General features: G+C 35.7%; 1 protein-coding gene across 1 annotated transcript in view; it reads right to left on the bottom strand.

Moving 5' to 3' along the window:
• Window positions 1–22886, bottom strand: part of LOC113236641 — a 229229-nt gene that overhangs the window by 444 nt on the left and 205899 nt on the right. Inside the window, exon 3 of the mRNA XM_026472803.1 lies at window positions 3172–3367. Within this exon, the coding sequence (XP_026328588.1) occupies window positions 3172–3367 (196 nt within the window). The remainder of the gene's footprint in view (window positions 1–3171; window positions 3368–22886) is intronic.

A 22886-nucleotide genomic window follows, 5' to 3' on the forward strand; every position in this document is an offset into this window, starting at 1 on the left:
ATAAATTATTACATAACATTTTAGTTTTTGGGTCTGATCTGAACAACTTATTTTTGTTGTGTTATTTACTATTGTTATGCTCTTGCAAGTGGAGGACACGAAAGAATGTATTGTTTATTGCAATTCACATGTACGGTACTGGTGAATAAGCTTAAAATTATAGTAGGTACATACACGGGACACCCTGTAAGGGCATAGCAAATCGATGTCTTACTTTTTCAAACTCGTATCTTACAAAGAGTGATTATTCAGAAGATGACAAAACTTTCCATTGTTTTTTTTAATTTCATATCAAGGATGTTGTTAATTTGGATACATTACTTTAAGAATAGGTAAAAGCCAGTGTGTGTGCAAAGCAAATGTGTATATGCACTCCATTTCCAGCATTTCAGTAACTTTGTGCTGTAAGATACGAGTTTGAGGAACTAAGGCGACGAAATGTAAATATATGTAGGACAGTGGGAGACAAGCTTAATATATGGTAATAGTATTTTTTCGTTATTTTGTCGTTATTCTTCTAACATATCACATTTACTGAAAACGTAATCTTGCAGAAGCGTTTTACACCACATTGAGACAATTTTGAATGATCGGCTAAAAAGCTATACAATAATATTAAATTTTATTTGTCACCACGGTGTATAATTTAAACCAACTACCTTAAAACACATGACATAAAATCATAAGAACTACCGCCTTATTTTATGACAATGACATATTATTATCTTGTGATAACAAACCTATCTATTTAAAATCAATTGTAACGTGCACTGACTATAACTGTCACATAATAGTTAATATATTAATGAGTATTACAAACAGGATAAGCTAACGAACGTCCTTGGCAAGCCTGCGCTTGAGTTGAATTGAAAGCGATACGTAGGAGTAACTACAAGTACAGTGGGATGTATGATGTTTCTTTAAATAATTAAATTGACGGTTTTGGATAGTTAAAAGTACAGTCGACGCCCTAAGGTACTTGATCTTCTAGCCGACCTTTTGGTTCTAAAAGACTTTTTGTATATTCCAGCTTATACGTTAAAGATCAAATTCACATCATCAGTCATTCTCTGTTATGAAAAAAAAAACAAAATACTGATTTTGTGAAAAAATAAATAAATAAAGAAACAAAAAACAAAGTAAAAACAGAACAGGTCCAAGAAATAAGTTGACATAGTGTTCATTGGAGGTATCGAAATTGGCTTAAAAAGTTTCTTAAAACATCATTCACTAATGACGCAATTAGGAAATCATATGAAAATGAATTTAACAGTTCACAGTTAAAGGTTAACTTTGTTTAACACTTTTCTTCACGCTTATCTAATCAGAACCAAATGGTAAGGTATCTATCATCGACTGTATACAGGCCACTGTTTTTGTCATTACTATACTAATAAAGGTAACTTACAATGACGATCCAAATGAATAATTTACCTCACGACGTAGAATTTGAATTTGTGAATCGTGCTATGTAAATAACTTTTATCTGCAATATTTATTTTTATCGAATATCATGTTTTTTACTTCCATGTCTATTTTTTCTCAACATTTTTTATACGATTTGGAAGAACAGTAAATTTGAAAAAAGAATGACTCTAGTCGTCTTTTGATTATGAACGTTGACACCATAATCCAATTTAACTGCCTCCGTGGCCGAATGGTTACCATACCGGACTGCCACGCAGAGGTCCCAGGTACGATTCCCGGGCCGGGAGAAATATTTTGTATGGTCTTCTAAATATGTCCATGAGTATATTTGGTAGGCTACTGAGAATTCATTCGCATACTGATCTTGGTTGAGACATCTTTGGCCTAAATAGATTCAGAAAATCCGTGAACGCTGACACCGTGTACGAGTATGGCTTTCATGCATTAAAGAGCGTACCTACATTACAACTTTCATCGTTAGAAATCGAGGTGTTGCAGAAAAATGTCTTCCGACGTATGAATGTGTCTTATTCTCATATAAGCGGACGTACGTTGCCAGGGCGCATATTGTTTAACGCCTCATTGGCAAATCTTGTGAACTAAAGTAATAAACTAGGTTGCATTAGTATTCTACACTCATGGACGTATTTAGAGGTACGCTAAAAAAATTCATCACTAACCACATACCAGAACATTTGGGATCAGAACGTTTAGAGTTGGTTGTTTTTCAAAAACATTGCATCTATACTTGATAATGTTAATTATTTATAATATACCAAAGTAAACTGCCTCCGTGGCCGAACGGTTGCCACGCCGGACTGCCACGCAGAGGTCCCAAATTCGATTCCCGGGCCTGGAGAAATAGTTGTATGGCCTACATAAGATAAGATAAGATAAGATATTGATGAGGTGTAAATTCAGAACGCATCCGAAGATAACTTTTTCTTTTAATTAAAAGAAACTGATGTTCAACTGTTCTTTCATCTACCATTTTCCTCGCTTTAGTGAGGTGAAAAGTTGTGTGTTTCGCTCGGCAGCAAAGTTGTTTAGCGTCTCGTGCCTTGAAACCCTCGCTACGCACAGGAATCTATCTTAGCTTCCTTCGCTTGTTTCAATACAAGCTCTCACAAACTCACGTCAAATAACAACTTTGCAGCCTCACATAACAAATAACTATTTTTCTAAAGTTAAAAAAGAAAATAAAGGTTTCTTTTTTAAATGGCCATCTAAAATACTATGAAAATTTCCGTATTATAATATGTCTTAATATTTAACATAAACAAACTACTTAATATCATCATTAACCCTTTTACACGTCCGTACTGCTGCGTACGTACTGCTGGGCACGGGTCTCCTTTCAGACGAGGGTCTGGGACATAGTCGTCACGCTGGCCCAATGAGGGTTGGGAATTTTACACGTTTTCCGAGGGTTGTGAACCTTCTTCAACGTGCAGGTTTCATCACGATGTTGTCCTTCACCGAAAAGGTCATGATAAATTTCATATTAAATTTCGCACATAAATTCCGAGATGCAAGGCCGGACTTGAACCCACGACCTTTTGCTTGAGACGCAGTAGGCATTAGGCTACCACGGCTACACTAGGCTACTACTTAATATGAAAAATATATATTACCTATTACTTTTATCAGAAAATCCTACAAAACTCATTTTTATTCGGAATTTTAATTTGCTACTTGTCACTTTCTTTCTTCCAAGAGTGATACAATATTACTATTACTTACCCAAACCACAAATTAGGTACGTGGGAGGAGGCTTAAGCACGGATCTGGAATACGCCCCCCGGACAATTTCGAGTGCGCGGGGGGCCCCAGCCACGAGCAGAACCCCTGGGGCCACGTAGCCAGCGTATCGAAGCTCGGCAGTCGCCGCAGCTAGCGCACCCACCCACCAGCATTTTGCGTTTGCTGCTAGGAAACTCTGAAAAAGAAGAAACAGGTTTGTTAACTAATACCATAAAAGATAAGACTTATACCAAAATACCGGATCTCCCGGTTAACACAGATCTTGCAGGTTATTTCAATAATGTTTGTGTACATAGGGCAACCCCCAGAGTTTCTTACTCATTTTCACAAGGAATAGAATAAAATTAAATAAATTAAATATTAGACAACATCATAAACATTGCTCTTATCCCAAACTAAGTAAGTAAAGCACTTGTGCTATGGAAATAGAAAACAACGACAGTACTACAAACACTCAAACTCGAGACCATGTAGAAAAGTGAGTTTTCAATATTGACCCGGTTGAGAATCGAACTCGAGTCCTCAATGATGATGACAACATGATTCAACTGCCTCCGTGGCCAAACGGTTACCATGCCGGACTGCCACGCAGAGGTCCCAGAATCGATTCCCGGGCCGGGAGAAATGTTTGTATGGCTTACATTTATTTCTCTCGTGAGTTTGGGTGTAATTTGTGGTTGTCTATGTGTGTGTCCATGGCACCCGCGACACAGGGTTTCCCTAGTGCGGGGCTATGTTGAGTGTGTGCGTTATTTATTATTTATATTTATTTATTATTAAATAAAAAAACCACTCGATCAAAGAGGTCGTGAATAGATATCGTTATGAATGAGTAGTAGAGTACAATCAACATGATGATTTCAGGTTTTAAGTTTGTTGTCATTTGTTCACATAAGATTTTTTGTGTTTGATAAGCTTCATCAATGCCAGTCGCATTTGAATCTCTATAAAGACACTATGAGAACAATATTCAGTGAAATTTTATCTTTTGTATTGTAGTGGCCCTTTTGTATCTTTTCTTGTCACCGTTGCAATGCTTCACCAATATACATTTGTCTCAAATTTCGATACAAATAAACTTAACTTTTCTTTACCATTAATACCCTTTGATTTCAAAATCTTCTTAAGTAAACAATATTCAAAACAACCGTAATCTCCAAATTCGGACTTTAAGAAGTTTATTATTATTGTACTACCTACAGTTCCTGTCAAATCAGTTCATTCCCTCCCAGTCAAAATGTAATCCTTGACCCCGTTGATACGATAACCGTCGAAGCTGGCTTTTTGGCATTTCAGTTTTGTAACCGGCACTTTCCGTCTTGTCTTGTGATTTACGAAATTCGTCATTATTAAGTAATAAATACAGTCTTTATTAAGACTTTATTATCTTGCAATGAGTTGTAAATTGGCCTGCGTAACGTAGTTTTTGTAGTTGGTGACGTATTTCGTTCCTTTCTAGTACTTAATACTTGACGTTAACATTTAGCATTTATCGCATTTACAATGACATCTAAATTCACCTCTGGTCCATACATTACGTGTGCCCTTCCAGGAAAACGTCACAATTTTGCTGATCATGATGAAGAATTTATACTAGCAGTAGAGCTCCTTGTGAAAGAGTTCGTCTAGGGTAGTACCTACTGCCACCTTACCTATTTCTGCCGCCAAATAGCAATGTGTGCATTACTGTGTTACGGTTTTGAAAGGTAAAGGCACATTACAGGCCCATGAGACTTGTCAACCTATATCTAAATCTCTCTTTACATTTAAAGCTCTGCGTGGCACAGTAAAAAAAATCGTGAAATATAGCAAAACAAAAATTATAAAGTTACAAAATTTGTCAATATGCAACAGCGAAACAACAGGCGTCTCCAAAGCAATAGGTTTTCCCATTATCGTCACGCTCGGTTAGTCGTGATCAACGTGAGAATTGCCTTGTACAATTCTCTTTTAGGAACTTCATGAATGATAACTAACATACTGTCAAGCCCGTGCTCCGCTGTGGTAAGCAAAAACTTAAACTTGTAAAGCTTGCTTTCGATCGATTATAAGATTTTCTCTAAACGAAGCACAACGTCATAAAGTACTGAACAGTATCATTAACAATGTCTGATTGTGAAGAAAACTCGTTAAACTACATACAGTAAATTACCGTCCGGGATAAGGGCCTATGCAGATGTAGGAAACCGAGTACATTGGAATTTTTCTTTACGTAATAATAGGATATGATATTGGACAGAACTAAAAACTAATTAAGAGGTAATGAAACTATTTTTCCGGATTTAAATCGCGTATATTTGTTTTTTCAAACAAACCGACGTTTCGGGCCCTTTACAGGTCCCATGGTCACGGTTGACTCGGTTGTTTCGGGCCCTTTACAGACCATGGGACCTGTAAAGGGCCCGAAACGTCGGTTTGTTTGAAAAAACAAATATACGCGATTTAAATCCGGAAAAATAGTTTCATTTCCTATGTGTAACAATCGCGAAAACCTAAGAACTCGATAATTAAGAGGTGTTAAAAATAGTGCAGGACAAGAGTAGTTTATTAAAGACAACAGAGAACCAAACGGACAAGATGTTTGGGCATCTAATTACATCACGATAGTTTTCTTATCAGCAGAAGGGAAGCTCAATGGAAAGTGTCGTAACGGGAACTCAAAATTAGACTGCTGAATAGAGATGGATGGCATTTACTCCAATAAACATAAGCCAATAAGAAGAATAATAGTAATATATTATTGGAGAGATGACGTCAATCCGGAGGTGCCTGAGGCTTGGACATGATTGGCTGTGGACAGGAATGAGTACCACAGATTTGAGGAACCTTGCGCCCAGAAATTAGCTTTCCGATTAATAAAAAAACGTGTCTTAGTTGTACAAGTTATATATTGCGTTGAAAAACTTAATTTAGGTGAATGTAAAGTTTACTGATTTTTTTTAATGATCCCAAATGACAGGACGAACAAGTCTTGCGCCTAGTGGTAAGAGACACGTCTGTCCATAACAGTTGCAGTATCACTCAGAGCTTTAAAGCGCAAAGGTCTGAGAAGCACCGCCACTGCGCCCGTCACGCTGAGACATAAGATTGACAAGTCCCATTCGTCTGTAATTTCACTAGTACCCGGAATCATGTATTTGAATTTATTGTTCATGGCCAGAAGAACTGTAGAACAGTTTTACTTAGCTTCATTGCCTTTACCTCCTCCATATTCTCCTCATCTGCCTGAGGCATAAGTTTGTCAAGGAATTCATTTCTTGTGCCCTTTAGAGTAATATCGGTATAGAAAGTTTTAATCGCAGTGGAGCTCTTTGTACAAGAGCTCGTCCAGGGAAGTACTGCCACCTTACCTATTTCTACCACTAAGCAGTAATGGTCACATTACTGTGTTCCGGTTGTGAAGGGTAAGGGTGCTGGTGAAATTACAGGCACATGAGACTTGTCAACTTACGTCTCAGGGTGACGGGCGCAGTGGCGGTGCCCCCAGATCTTTATCATTTAAAGCTCTGAGTAACACTGCAACTGTTATGGGCAGGCGTGTGGCGTCACTTGCTATTATTAAAAAAAAGTACAGATGCGTCTTTTACATGGCTGAACCTACAAGTATGTGCTCTCATTTAGGTTGAGTGTTTTCTAATAAAAAAAAATTATCATACAATTAACAATACCATCATGCAAAGAAATGACATTATATTACATATATATTTTTTTTATCTTTAGTTAATGAGGGTTTTTTTTTATTAGTAAATGTTATATAATGGTGATTTTAAAGAAATGAACCGATGTTTACTTCACATACTAAAAACAATAATGCGGCAGCAATCATACTAATTAATTACCTGGACCAAACTAGGAAATTGTATATACTAAGAGCACCAAAGGATTAAAATTTACACCGGGTGTGGAATCCAGAGCACCCAGACCATAACCAATTACGATAAGTCCGTTACATTACTCCACTTGGGAATCAACAGGAGTTTCGCATAAAGCGTTTATAGCGCCAACCACTGTGTCACCGATGTCATCAAATATTCTCACATTTATTATCTAAGACTTCAACCATCGTCTGCATAGGCCCTAAACGTTATGGAGATTAGAATTTTCCTAGGTGTGAATCTAAAATAAGCGAAAGCGGTCGATGAGGCGACGAGGTAAATTGCTTTCAACGTCTAATAATAATATCTATCAACACAACAATAATAAATAGTTTCGCAGGTAGGCAATAAACTATTAAATGTAGTTTACGCATGTGTGCAAAACATTTCTCCAAGGGACACTCATGATTAAGACGTCCGAGTTAGTTTTGGTGCATAGTGAAAGACTCCTAAGATCTTTGTGATTTAAAGCTCTGAGTGGTACTGTAACTGCAATGGACAGGCGTGTCGCTTAACACCAGTAGCACGACTTGGTATCATAAAAAAAAGTAATTGCTTTGTCGTTTTTTAATTTTTAATTTTCTTATTTATTTTTAACACACTGATAGACCTTCACTAGGGACTCCTGTATCGCAGGCGTCGTGGACATCACACACATAGACAAACTCATCATCATATGTCGGTCATACAAATATTTCTCCCGGCCTGGGAATCCAAACCGGGGTCTTTTCGTGGCAGATAAGCATGGTAATCGTCCGGACAAGGAGGGAGTTCATTATTGAGGCCAGTTCAGATGACAACAGTTATCATCATAAAAACTTCCCGCCTGATTTCACCCACTGCTGGGTATAGACCTCCAATTTTCTGTGCTACTTCCCACGATCCCGTGCTAATCTCATCCAGGTTTGCCGTAAGTATTTATATGCCGACGCGCGCCATCTCGTTCATTCCTTTTTGAAACGGTTTTTTTGCAGGATCTTATTTCTTAACGAACGTTCTTCAATACGTTCACAAGAACACCACGTTTATGATCCTGTAACGTTCGCTAATAAATAAGATCCGGCAAGAAATCATTCCTGCGATGAATAGGATGCCACTGCGGGAACGGTCCGTTACTATAGTACCAATAAGGCTTATTTTTAACTGACTTCAAAAAAAGTGGACGTATTCTCAATTGTCAGAACGGAACGGATTTTGTAATTATTTTATTTAAAAGAGGGTACCTCAGTATTGATCCCATTAAATTTGAAGAAAATATTCCACCTATAAGGGTGGCAAACTAGGGGATGAATCCGGTTTCGCGCACTTTCCGGTAGCAGATTTCAATAAAACTTGGCAAATATATGTAATTCCACGAACTTTTGAGGAAGGTTTTTTTTTTTCATAAAAAAGTTATTTGGTGTTTAGTTGAAATAAACAATTTTTTGCGTCTTCTTTTTTCTCGTGTTAATTATAAGTCACGAATCGATTTCCAAATATATAAAAAACTAATTCCATGAGATCATACTTAAAAGTAATAGCAAATTAATTCATAATACACTTTTGGACTTAGATTGCAGCGTTTTATGGATATATATATTGTTTATTGTCGATTGCTATTGTTTATCATCGTGATCAAACCTGCAAGTCGAAAAAAGTTCACAACCCTTGGAAAACATGTAAAGTGTGGTAAACATTAATAATAATAAAGTGTCAGACAATCACACCAATTACGCCTCTTAGTAACAGTTGATCTTCTTGTGAAGTACTACCACCTTGCCTATTTCTGCCGCCAAGCAGTAATGTCACCGTTACTGTGTTCCGGCTACACGCCTGTCCATAACAGTCGCAGTGCCACTCACAGCTTTAAATCGCAAAAATCTGAGCGACTTTTCACCCGACACCCTGAGACATAAGCTAACAAGTCCCATGTTTCTGTAATTCCACCAGCGCCCTTCAAAACCGGAACACAATAATGCTGACATTACTATTTGACGGCAGAAACAGGTAAGGTGGCACTAATTCCCTGGTCAAACTCTTCTACAAGGAGCTCTAGTGGTACTAAGATGATCTGAGATTGCCGGAATGAAAGCTCTCAGTCCACTATGCTGGCCCGTTGGGGACTTCACAGGTTTTTCGAGGGTTGTGAACATTCTTCGGCGTGCATGTTTCATATCTATGATTCCCTTCATCTTCATACATATTCACACAGTTAAAATGTTTAAAACGAACAATTTGATATACACATTACGTGTTCTCCGAGAGTTTATTGATCTGCAACCCGATTCAGAACTCTTCGACATTTTAACCGATTCGTTCAATTGGATATCGTTCTCGAATCGAAGGGCGCTTTCCGAGCTATTCAGAGCATTCGAGTAAAACGGATTGATGCGGATTCGGATACGATATCGTTATCCAACAGCGTTTACGAAGTTAGTGGGCGAAATAGATTATAAGAAAAATTAAAATCCCTATATATAAATTTTTAAGACTTTAAAGGCCTTAAAGATGCATTAAAATAAATTAATAAAATTGAACAAAATGCAGTCTTTATTTAAAATAATAAGGGATTTAAACAGGAGGACGTTCGGTAACTTTCATTCGATAACTGTGTTCTAAATAACGTCGTTTAAAAAAAACGGCATGTAGCCTTTGCCGGTCGAGAAGTTCGAGTAATCGTACGGGTGTGACGTCATCGGGTTAGGTTTCAAATACGACAGTTTGACGTTCGATTCGGGTGTTGTGAATGAAAATGAAAAGAAATCGTTCGATATCGAATCGATCCACAACTGAGCTATCGTAAGGTTCTGAATTGACCCCTCGGTTGGAAGTCATTATAAGTCAAACCACAAATAGCAATCAATAAATCGCAATATAAATAGTTTTACTTGGATATTAATCGATGGACAAGTCATGAAACTAGTGTCAAGAGTAAACCTGATGTCATCTTAACCTTAATGATGTCATGTTATGCCAGGACCTTCAAGTTTGAGGATGTTTGAAGTGTTTAAATATTTATTTAAAAGGTAAATTACAATGTCATTTCAAGCAGGAAAAGATTAGGTAAATTGATTGGTACGAGTTTGTTTTTTTTATGTGAACATTTTCTTGTGTTATATAAGATTTTATCTTTTGTATCTATGATTGCACTACCTTGGCAAGGATGGGGAATTTATATGATATTTCAGAATATAGCAATGGTGCTTTGAAGTAGAAATAAATATAGAAGTGGTGCTTACTCTTGCAAATTCTATATAGATGGAGAACTCTAACCGTAAGAATGAAAAACGTATGGTTTCTGGATGTATATAATAATTGTCTATCAATAAACAGCTCAACACTTCCTATAGGTCCCATGACGAGTCTGGTCTACTCTCTTGGGCTTACGGCCTACAAACATACTAAAATAAAGTAATATATATAAGTAAGTAATACCGAGTTCTTAGGTTTTCGCGATTGTTACACATAGGAATTGAGACTATTTTTCCGGATTTAAATAGTGTTTCCTCTGATGAAAAATCCTAAACAGACAACAGACTGCAGTACTAATTAATGTGTTTTAATTTATTCTAATTTCTATTATTAATTAATAACAAATTGAACTTAATAAAAATTCATTCAATAAAATGATTTGTAAAACGTAAATTGGAATATTTTCTTTGCAAAATTAAAAATAAGGTATTTAATTAATAACTTTTGTAACTATAGTGAAAAAATACGGTAGTTTGCATTAATATTAGACAGAACTGGTTTATGACTGTACCACCTCAGTCAACCGTGACCATGGGACCTGTAAAGGGCCTGAAACGTCGGTTTGTTAGAAAAAACAAATATACGCGATTTAAATCCGGAAAAATAGTTTCATTTCACATATGAGTATGTTTGTTATAAACCGATTAATAGTTAATAATTAGATAATTTTTTTATTTCTATTTTTTCAATATTAAGCAATATTTTTAGTATAACTTCCTTTATTCGATAGTATGTAGTTTTTTTACGACACTTTTTCGTCCCGTCACTTGATATTATAAAAAATACGTAAATATTAAAATTATGCAACTGTTTAAAAGTTATATATTTCTGGATTCCATTTATATTAATTCCAATGCATTGCCTTAAGGCAAGTCACCGGAAGAGAAGACGGAAAAACTGTTTTGCTAGGTCAAATGGTTTAGGTATTTACTATTAAATAACTGTTTTACAAAAAACATACCATATACCTAAAGATATTGTCTAAAGAATGTGCTAATATGTTGCACGATAGGATGTACCTTAACCGATCATATAAAATCCCGAAAACAGACTAAAATAAAAGTTTAAAACTCATTATTTAAGAATAAAATGTCTAATTTCGCACTTAATTTTTATATGGATATATTTCTCTTTAAATACTTCAGAGAATCTGCTAAATTTTAGTTTTCAACTGAAGCTCTGAAGCTATCCTTAAACTTGAAAATTGTCTAGCGCTATAACAGATCAGGTCTGTGCCAAATTTTCTCCACCTAGAATGAATGCAAACACTTTATTGTACAACACAAACAAATTACAAATTTTTAACAAAGAAATAGAATGTTATTATACAAAGGCGAGCTGATCCAGCTAACCTTTGAATAATTGAAAGGAACGTTGGCTCATGTGTCGGCAATAAAATCTAATAAATTATTAAATTGAACGCTACATATTCAATAATGAAAGAATAAATTTATAATATCAAATGTACACACGAATACATAATATTAAATAAATGATAATACACTAATACATATAAAATAAATAATAAAATGAATGTATAAAGTAAGACTATAACTAAATATGTGAAATGAAAAAAAAAATAGTTTGTAAGCTCTAACATGAGGAGTCTGAATAATTCCAAGATTGCCTGTTCTTATTTTATTCATATGAATTTTGAGCACGCGGATTGTGGGACGCGAAGGGCGGTCCCCCACCCCTCACCTAAAATCTCTCACATCCAAACACCTTGCCTTAAATAAATCCAATGTCGACTCAGCGCAAACGAGTTTCGTGTCCAAGACAAAAACCACCAATATCAATTACCATAATCAACGTCTCTACCACACCAATACGATTATTCAGTGTCAAAATTAAAATGGTCTTTGATCCGCTTATTTATATTGGATAACGTAGATTCCATCTGACATTTAACGCTTCGAAAGCTTATTTTGAAGCTGGCTGTACATAACATTGCACCGAAAAGACAATTCATTGAACCTGAATAATAAATCTCCCAACAAGTAGGTACTATTATGCGAATTAATAAAATCAAAACACACTATATGACTAATAACTTACAATCAATTGTCAATTACGTAAGATGATTAGATTATGATTACTTATAATATTGTTGACATGTGCTTTGAAAGTTGAAACAATAACCGAAGAAGATGATGAGATATAATGAAAGTAGGTGGGAGTGCGTTACGCCCCGTAGATGGATCGATGTGGACTGGAATGTGTGACGTATTGGCGCATTGCACTGCGAATTTAAAACGGCAGACGAGTTTCAAACCTAACACACGTTTTTTACATCATATTGTTACGTCGAGCTTTGATTACGAGTATTATGAACAGAGAATTTAACTACAGCACGATTAGCAACATTATTCTGTTTAATTTTTTGTTTCTTATCTTCTTTTATTTTGTAATTTATTGCTAGGTGGTGAATGCCGGTGTACGGGTCAAACCAAAGCTGGTTTTTGTTACACCGTAGGCAGCCTATGCCGTCGTAACTTACTTGCTATGAGAAAACACGACATAAATGTGGAATCATCTGTTACAAATGAACGTGGATGACCTTAGTATTTGTAAGAAATATACAACGTTGAAATTTCAACTGCTAACTTTTGAAACAAATGTTTTTCGCAGTATGACGGCTATATTTAAGTTTTCTTAGCTCCCATTTCTTTATACAGAAAGAGCCATTTGTTTTTCGATGACGTCATTGTTGATGTTTTTAATTCATTACAATGTAAAATATGACATGACTAGGAGGAGAGTGTGTGTAGGAACTTTATAATTTAATTTCATACTTACCGTTCCTACTTCGGTCTACCAAAAACATCGCAACACATCAACACCATCCTTATGTTGGTGATATACCATTCACTCGTACAAAGCGCTTTTTGTGACGGCAAAGGAATGGAAAACACAGCCGGTAGGTTTCTGTGTTTCCCGAAAGCTGCAACTGAAGGTTATTCAAGAGTAGAATAAATGGGCAGTTACTAGACAAATGCGAAACGTTTGCCACATCGTCGCCTAACATCAGATCAGGTAGCGGCCTAGCGTTAGACAATAAAAAAAGTACATCATCATCATTCAGTAGCAGTAGAGGTCCTGTGAAAGAGTTCGGCCAGGGAAGTACTGCCACCTTACCTATTTCTTTCTTTTGAAGAGGCTGGTGAAATTACACGTCCCACTGGGCACAGGTCTTCTTTCAGGCAATGGTTCAGAAAGAAAAAATGTACAGGCGAACACCAAAATAAATTTCGACATCATTTACAATTTTTTTAAAGCATCCTAATGTAATCTGATATTAATATTGCTATTAAATGTCACTGAAGAAAAGCAGACGACATCAAAATTCTTTAACATTTTCTTAACAACATCCATTTCCGGCGTCTGAACGCGATCATAGCTGTAAAAAGGAAGCGATTTGTCGTAAATTCAATAAAGTTCCATTAAAGTTGGACGGCAGTGTTGGGCGATACACTGAGTGGTTTAGTGTGACGTTTTAAAAAACAGGACGACACTTTTTAGAGACATGCGTTTGGAGTTAAAAATACGCCTTTTGTTACTTGAATGGATGTAAAAATTTACGGGTATCATTGCAAAAATTTGAACTTTTTTTTTCCGATGTCTCAAACTGTCATATTGGCAGATGGATGGACTTTGAAACCCCGTTTAACGGACAGACCTTTATGAAGAATCCAATAATAATTTGGAATGCGACAGACTCTACAATGTTACATAACTTTAGGGACAAGTAAAACGTTTGTCACTATTAAAAATCCAACTTCACAGACAAATATGTTGTCGTTGCAGCAAAGAATGTAGGTTGAATCGCTCAAGTTAAATTGTTTTCTTAGCTAAAGTTACACTTTGTACATTTATATACATTTTATTTGACTGTTAATACAATAGTGTACTAACTCAAAAAGTGTATTTTTCGGAATCGATGAAAAATGAATTACTCACTTCCCGTAAATGATTTGTATAGGTTTGTAAACAAATATTAAACAAAATCTAGACAGATTCCTGTTTGCCAAATAAATTTAAAAATGAAATGGAAAAAATGATTTCATATCTTACAGCTTCGCAGAGATATAGCGTCTTTTAGCGTATTCTATCGCCTGTACCACGGTGAGTGCTCTGAAGAGTTATTCAACCTTATTCCTTCCTCTCCTTTCCATCAGCGGACCACCCGTGCCGGACTGCGTTGCCACGGTTGGACGGTCAGTTCAATACCGTCCCGCACTAAAAAGTTTGGCAATTCGTTTTTATGCCGGGTCCTTCAAACGTAGTGTGAAGAAGCATTTGGCCAGACCGGCAAAATGATAGTGACGGAGTGAAGATATTTGTGTTTTCCATCCGATACTCTCATCTCTAGACTGTATTCGCACTTTCCATCAGGCGCAGTGCAGTCATTTTGCCGAGTCACAATAAAAAAAAAAAATATCTTTGAACAAGGACAGTTTTGTCCAGAACTAGCTCACAAAAAGTTTTCTCATACTGAGTTATGTAGATGTCTTTTAATTGTTCCTTATAATATTCCAACAACCGTTTTATTAACGTGCAGAAAATAAAATTTTACGTTCTGAATTGGTATAATCTTGAATTTCACTTATTTTGGGATTAAACACTACAAATAGCAATTCGATGTGTATATTTCGAGCAGGTGTTAAGAATTTTGTATGAAACTGCGATGCTTTTGTCGCTACTTGGGAGAGTTCTCCTTATTTATAGTGATTGTTTGGTTTCATTCACTCAACTTACCATTGAATTACTTTCAACTCATTTTGTTAGACCTCATATCTATACAGACATTTTTGAAAGGGACTAAAATATTAACATATGATGTTATGTGTGTCTATGTAAACAAATTAGTCATAATCCCAGTTCAAAAAACTCCCTTAACAATTGACACGGTCTACCGCCGATTACCGTGTGAGGGCTCCGTTCCTTTGTTTATTTTTTTCTTTTTAAAGTGGATAAAATGCTGTCATTGTAAATAATTTCGAGAACATTATTATTATTTGTAACTGAGGAATGATGGAGAAAATAAATCCCCTCCCTTGTCATAAGTAACGCGTTTGCATTTTGGTAACTTTCGAGATATTGAATCATAAAGTCTTTTTCTTTAAAAAAATCAATTACGCTGATTTTGCTTAACAATAAAACTGAAACTAAATAAGACACAAAAAAACCGCTTACAGGAAGTTGTAGATCTCGTTTTGCTGATTCCTGATATGTTAATAATTCTATTTCGCTAAAAATATCGATTACGCTAGTTATGATAAGGGGGACAGATAAAGTTTACGTCTAAGTAAGTTTAAAGATAACATGCGAAAGTATTAAAAATAATTGCACGTAATTATGCCGAAAATAACCAACCCGAAAAAGATAATTTTTATAGGTAAGTGTTCCAAAATACCAAAGCTTGTTATGAAATTAATATTCTTACTATGCAAAAATTTAAGAATTTGAGGTGAAGGTGGACTGGATACTTGTAAAAAATACATCCAATTAATGTAAAGACGTTCACAGTTTGAAATTATGACCGTGTTGCAATCTTTTAAAGCCCAAAAACCATTACTTGCGCAATCATTTCAGTTCCAATTCACGTATCTAGTATCCACTTCACTTTCACAAAAGACCCTACTAGTGTTCTAAATTATAATGTATATAAGGGTCATTATACTGTACGTAAGTGCATTTAACGTGATTTTACGTTCAAATAGACAGAGGCCACGTACATAAATCAATTTAATTCAATTACAAACAATGTAAATCAAACACTCACTGTTGCTTCACTGATTCGATGTGCTTTTGTTATTTGTGAAGTACAGTCATGTATATGATTCGCTATGAAGTTGATGTTGTTTTGCTGCCAATGGTTATTCTTATTTTGTTTATTTCTTTTATCTTGTTTGTTTATGGTTATTATATTGAAAAGCCGAAAATAATTGATCTTTTTTTCAAGATTTACTCGTAAATATTAACATTTTTGAGCTATTGTCCACGTTCTTTGTTGCAAGAAAAGTAAAATGTAAAAGAGTATTTATTTATGTCATACGAAGATTGAAAGTATTTACAAAGCGAAACTTAAATGAAGGAAAGAAAATGAAGAACAGGCTGTATGACATTATGCCAAAGCCGTTAAAACTGTACTTAAAAAAAATAAAAGTGTAGCTTTCAAAATGGCCATGCATATAACGACTTCCCGCCAAAAACATATCAGAAAATTAAACTACTTATTGAAGAAAAATTACGGATTCGCTCTGGACCTTTTGGAGGGAAAAGTGTCGTTTTTATTTTGACTTTCAATTATTTTGTGAAATCTAGTTTAAAGTGGAATAGGATAGTGCTATTGTGCCTTAATCGAAGATTAAAACGCGAACGCGTATCGGCCCTTTTTAAAGAATCCCGAGTCAATCCAAGCACGCCGCCTCAAATTGCCTATCCTCTTAGTGGCGGCCATATTTACAGAAACATATTTAAACTTCATGTATAGGCTGATGGCTTTGCCAAAGCCTTAATAAATTAAAAAAAAAGAAAAGAAAAATTACAATCTAAGATCAGGCAGTATCGCCAATTAGACTGACGCCTTATACTGTCCCGAAAGACGAAAAATTTTACTACTATAAGAAGTGTACAATAATGTAAACAAATTATAAATATTAAATATTGAATATTTAAACGAAAAGAGATATTGCAACAAAATATACACGAAATAACAAAGAAAACATTTTGTTTATCATTGATCTTCGAACAAATATATAGGCCTTGATCTTAAAAATACTTAATTACCTGGCGTGACAGTAACATACGACGAATCATTTGCCAAGGTTTATTGAAATCGGTTACCGGAAAGTGCGCCAAACCGAACTCATCTCCTAGTTTGCTACCCTTGAGGTGGAATATTTTCTTTAAATTTAAGTGGGGCTAATAGAGGGTACCTCTAGGACAAAAAGGAGGTATCTCAGTACTCTCCTTCCAACAAAAAAAGAATCATCAAAATTGGGTCACACATAATCGCGAACATACACACAAAACATTAATAGAGAAGCCCTTTTTAAAGTCGATTAGAAATATTACGAAGTACATGAAACAAATTATGTAATACTTTATGACTCTCCTATTTAACCATAAAACAGTTAAGTACAGTCGCATTGACAATCTCCTCCTTTTTTGAAGTCGATTTATAATCGCGTAGCATACACGTAACAAACAAAAAATACAGTCAATTAAGAACTTTCTCCTTTTTTGAAATCGGTTAAAAGTTCATATTTATTTCGAGTTTATTTCGAGTATCTTATTAAACATTACTTATTAATCTAAATGCTATAAAAGATTACGAAATGATTACTTTAGGCGACTGTCGCAGGGGAGGCTAGTGTGTCGAAATTGTGTGTATGTACACTTACAGATGTTAATAACTTGACGTTTACAGCGATCCTTATTGATATTTACGGCATACATTGCGCAAGTGTATCCCATCGCATTGGTGGCTTAGTAGTTTATTGCTTTTACATTGCTTTCATTGAGGCTAAGAGTTGCAATAACACAATGCTAGATTTATTATTTATTTGTTTCATAAATTACATAGTATTACAATAATTTACTAAGACACTGTGAAATAACACAGTAACATTTAATATTAATTACGGCATTTAGACGCTCATATCTCTTCTCACATGCACCACACACACATTCTTTATTTATTCATTCCTTTATTGCGTACTATAACGTTATATACAAGGTGGTAGGTAACATAAATTAAGATCATTACGGGCCCTGTAAAAGCACAACAATAACAAAAAATCTGAATAAATTAAACTAATTCTAACCCTATTCCATTTGCTAAAAACGCCTTAAGATTATTACAGATACATATTGTTCTTTGTGTATTTGTTGAAAAAAAGTTTCCAACACAAACAACTGATTATCAGTTATATTAATTTTCTTTTACAATAATATGATTTATTAAACATATTTATCTGAATTATGTATTAAATTAACTTATCTGTTGTGTCTGCTTCCGTGGCCGAACACTACTTTTCACTTTTTTCTTGTTATTTTTTTTTTGTTGGTTACTATCACTGCCACGCAGAGGTCCCAGGTTCGATTCCCGGGCCGGGAGAAATATTTATATGGCCTACATTTATTTATCTCGTAAGTTGGGTGTAATTTGTGGTTGTCTATGTGTGTGTCCATGGCACCCGCGACACAGGGTTTTCATAGCGATCAGTGTGACTTGTAAAGGGGCCAAAATGTTGGTTTGTTTGAAAAAACAAATATACGCGATTTAAATCCGGAAAAATAATTTCATTTCCTATGTGTAACAATCGCGAAAACCTAAGAACTTGATATGATCTTATTGTATTCTTTTAATTTTCTATACTGGCCAAATACAATAAATAATACCAAAGAAATAATCTGGCACCGATTTGTAATTAGTTGAATTGTTGCTTTAGAAAAATAACAATACTTTGTATAAGACTTATGTCATTGTACGAATGTGCAACGTAGTACATTTTGCGAGTCCAAAAAAAATTTCGTTACCATATAAAGTAGGCAGGATTTATGACTGACCTCTGCACCGGTCAATTACTATTATTGTAATCTTTGTATTGTATTGTTGCATTATATAATGTTTGGTTATAATCAGGTTGCAATGATCTTACAGCTGAGTCCAAAGGTCAGTGTGTTTTAAGTCATTCAGTGAACTGTAGATGATGCGACTTGATTACAAATCTAATTTGTTTTCTATTTAATATTACTTTTGTTTTGTGTCTTATAAGGAATCGTTTAAGCAGCTGCGCTTGTAACGCCGTCATTCCCTTTCCATATTAGGGGAACTAGACGTCGCCGTGAGTTTCTCCCTCGAGTTGTTGATATGCTACAAGTATTGGTATGAACAGCTCTGTTCACCGGCAAACATTGACGTTTTCAAGATGATATCAAAATAGGGAGGTTTTCTATTCGACTGTACTTTATTTTGTGTGTATGATATAACTGTACATGAACCAAAATATAGTAGATAAAACTTATGTTTACCTAAAGGTCCATTAGGTTCGCGCACCAACTGTACTTCCCACATCTGCAACTGCTCCATTAGTGGGTAAGCTCACATGCTCCGCGGATAGCGCTCCGCACGTTGGCGGTTTTTGTGCGAACACGTAGCGGAGCGCAATGTGGACGCGAGCAATGCAACATTCGTATCTGCTCAACGTTCAAATAAAAACTCGATGCGCGAACGGATGGAGCACTTGGTCTCCATTTGAGCGGTTACAGATGCTCGGAGCAGAGATGATGCGCGAACCTAATGGATACTCACCTTTATGTTTGTAAGAGACTGGTACCTAACCTAAGCATAAATTTGTAATATAGTATACCAGGTCTCTCACCACAGATAATTTCTATTGATACTGTGATTGCTAAGGTCAAATTCGAAATTTATGAAACTGTAATAAAGGTGTAAGTAAACTAAACTAAATTAATGTCTGAACTAAACTAACTGATTATTTTTATGTTAAAAACGGGGTACCTCATTAGTGGTCGCGTTCAAATTTGAAGAAGATATTCCACCTCTATGAAGGTATTCCACATGTTCGATTATAATAGTCTCTTTATAGAACTACCACGTAATAAACACACCATTACGCATCCCACTGGTCTCTAGGCCTCAGTCTTGAACATTCACTAGAGACGTTCCTGACAAACCTCTTTTTCCACTCCACTTTAAAAGTTGATACTAGCTCAGCTCGAATTCAATTTTTTCCCGTACTAATACGGTTCATTTTGCTTAGGTCGAGCGGAAAGGGCACTGGCTTTATTTCAGAATATATTTATTTACAAACAAAATTGTATATCGTATAGTATTATACGTGCTCTATTTAGTTCAGTTGATATAAAAAAAAACATTGGTATATGCATTGACTTACAATTATATGGACGTCGGGTCCGACTAATAGATATACCGATTAATAGTTAATAATTACATAATTTTTTTATTTCTATTTTTTCAATATTAAGCAATATTTTTAGTATAACTTCCTTTATTCGATAATATGCATTGACGTACAATTATATGGACGTCGGGTCCGCGCTAAAAAGTCTCCGAACTTATAGGGCGTTAAAATCGTATACAGACCGTCATTCACGCTTTAGTCTTCGTTTGTTCGACTGACAGCGAAGCAAGCAAAATTAGACAGTACTGCGATGACATTACAATTTAAATTCAACGTTTTAGCTTTTTCATAGTCCTTTACATGTCACTACGTTTAAATAGGTTGACTTGGGACATTTTTTTCGTGATTTGTGTATTAGACCCGTCGTCCATTTATTTGTAAGTCAATGGTCCAGGTCTTCCTTTTTCCTTGCAAATACTACAAGTATAATCGTAATGAAGAATTTTTATGTTCATATCTCAAAGACAAGAAAGTGATATATTACTTCGAACAGAATATTAATACAACATTCTTACAACAAATTAATAACGATTTATCGCGTTGGCTTCGCTAAAACAGTAACATGGGAAAAGGTTTCACCGCATATAAGGCTACCTGGGTCAGGTTAAGTGAGAACTATAACTGAAAATAAAAACAGCTTCCTCTTCTTTATAGGGACAAGTGGAATATGTCATTTAATACTACAACTTTAATTGCAAGATTTAATAAACAACATTTGTACAAAGTAGACATTAAAAATATATTTACTTTTTTGTTACGATACCAGTGATGGGACAAACAAATCGTGCGCCTGGTGATAAGAGGCACTCCTGCCCATGACAGTTGGAGTGCGGTTCAGAGCTTTCAATCGTAAAGGTCTGAGGGGCACGGTGTCCGTCACATAAGTGGGAAAATCCGAAATTCAAAAAATTCAAAACCGAAACGCAGTAATGCTCACATTACTACGTAGCAGTAGAAATAGGTAAGATGGCTGTATATCCCATTCTTTTTTTTTTGACGGGGGGAAATTTTTATGGATACCCCTGACCCCAGGGAGACTCAGGGGTTATGTGGGGACTCTCCCTCCAGACTGGAGGGCCTACCCCACTAAAACCCCGCCGGGTTTCCCTCTCGCCGGTTGAGTCGCCGCCGAGTCGGTTGTCCTCCGACCCGCCCCTCAGACGAGTGAGGCCGTGCAATGCAGGCTCCGGAGTTGGCTGTATATACCTGGATCAACTCTTTTACAAGGAACTCTACTTCTAGTTTACTTTTTTTGGAGTTTGTGTTATAAGCAGATCGTCGATCAGTGAATACCTTCTAAAAATAGATCTGTGCTCACCATTATAATGCATTTATTGCTATAAATATAATATAAAATAAAAGTATCGCCCAAACAACATCTTAATCAGGAATAAAGTATTTGTATTAGCTCCTAAACTATTTCCCGAACGCTCTAATATTCTCATGTGGGGTAAAGCGACAGACATACAAACCATATATGTATTGCAAAAACGAACGATTCGTTCTGTATACCGTTTAGGTTCTCGGATTTCTCTCAGAGAAAAGTTGAAGGAGACTGGTATCATGACTGTGGCATCACAATACATTTACTCAAATATTTTATATACCCGTAAAAATGTACATAATTTCAATAAGAAAGAAGATATCCGTAGTATAAGCTAATTCCAAATTCATGGTACCACAATTTCGTTTAACTAAGGTAAACGATTCGTTTAAGGGGAACTGTATACGTTTTTATAATAAGATTCCAGAACATATATTAAGATTATCATTTCCTGAGTTTAAAAACTACATTAAAAATATTTTAATTGAAAAGCCATGTTACAAAATCGAAGACTACGTGTTAGATAAATGTATGGAAAGACGATATGGCTCTACATTCCACACAAATTTGATTCAAAGTGTGTTCCATAGCATTTCAGTTTATTCGAAAAGAGCAATTCCTAGAATTTCTTGCTCGTTTTTGGCAGGGAAGCCAGCATAATGAACGAGCAGTGGCTTAAAAGTGAAGTTTTCAAGTGTAGATTTATTTTACCTACGGAATAAATTATTCTTTCACTTTGAATAGTTTTTTTTTAACGCACACACTCAAAATCGCCCCGCATTAGGGAAACCCTGTGTCGCGGGTGCCATGGACACACACATATACAAACACAAATTACACCCAAACTCACGAGGGAAATAAATGTAGGCTATATAAATATTTCTCCCGGCTCGGGAATCGAACCTGGGACCTCTGCGTGGCAGTCCGGCATGGTTACCGTTTAGCAACTGAGGCAGTTACTTATAGTTAGCCTATATATAATCACACTGCTGGGCACAGATCTCCATTCGTAATGAGAGAATTTGGGCTGTAGTTTCCACGCGGGCTCAATGCTGATTGGGAACGCTATAAAAGAAGTAAATAAACAATTTAAAAATTGTGTAACTTGTTAGAGTAGTTACTATAACATCGATGCAAACGCGCGTGAAATACGCGATCGCATCGATACAAACGCGCGATCGCATCGATACAAGCTCGCGACTGCATCGATACAATAGCCTATAAAACCCAAGTGTAGCGATGCAATCGCGCGTTTGTATCGATGATCGCCGCTAAAAATCGCTGTGTGTAACCGCTCTTAGTTACCTA

This window comes from Hyposmocoma kahamanoa, unplaced genomic scaffold (genome assembly GCF_003589595.1).
Source record: "Hyposmocoma kahamanoa isolate Upper Pololo Valley unplaced genomic scaffold, ASM358959v1 92, whole genome shotgun sequence".
NCBI lineage: Eukaryota > Metazoa > Arthropoda > Insecta > Lepidoptera > Cosmopterigidae > Hyposmocoma > Hyposmocoma kahamanoa.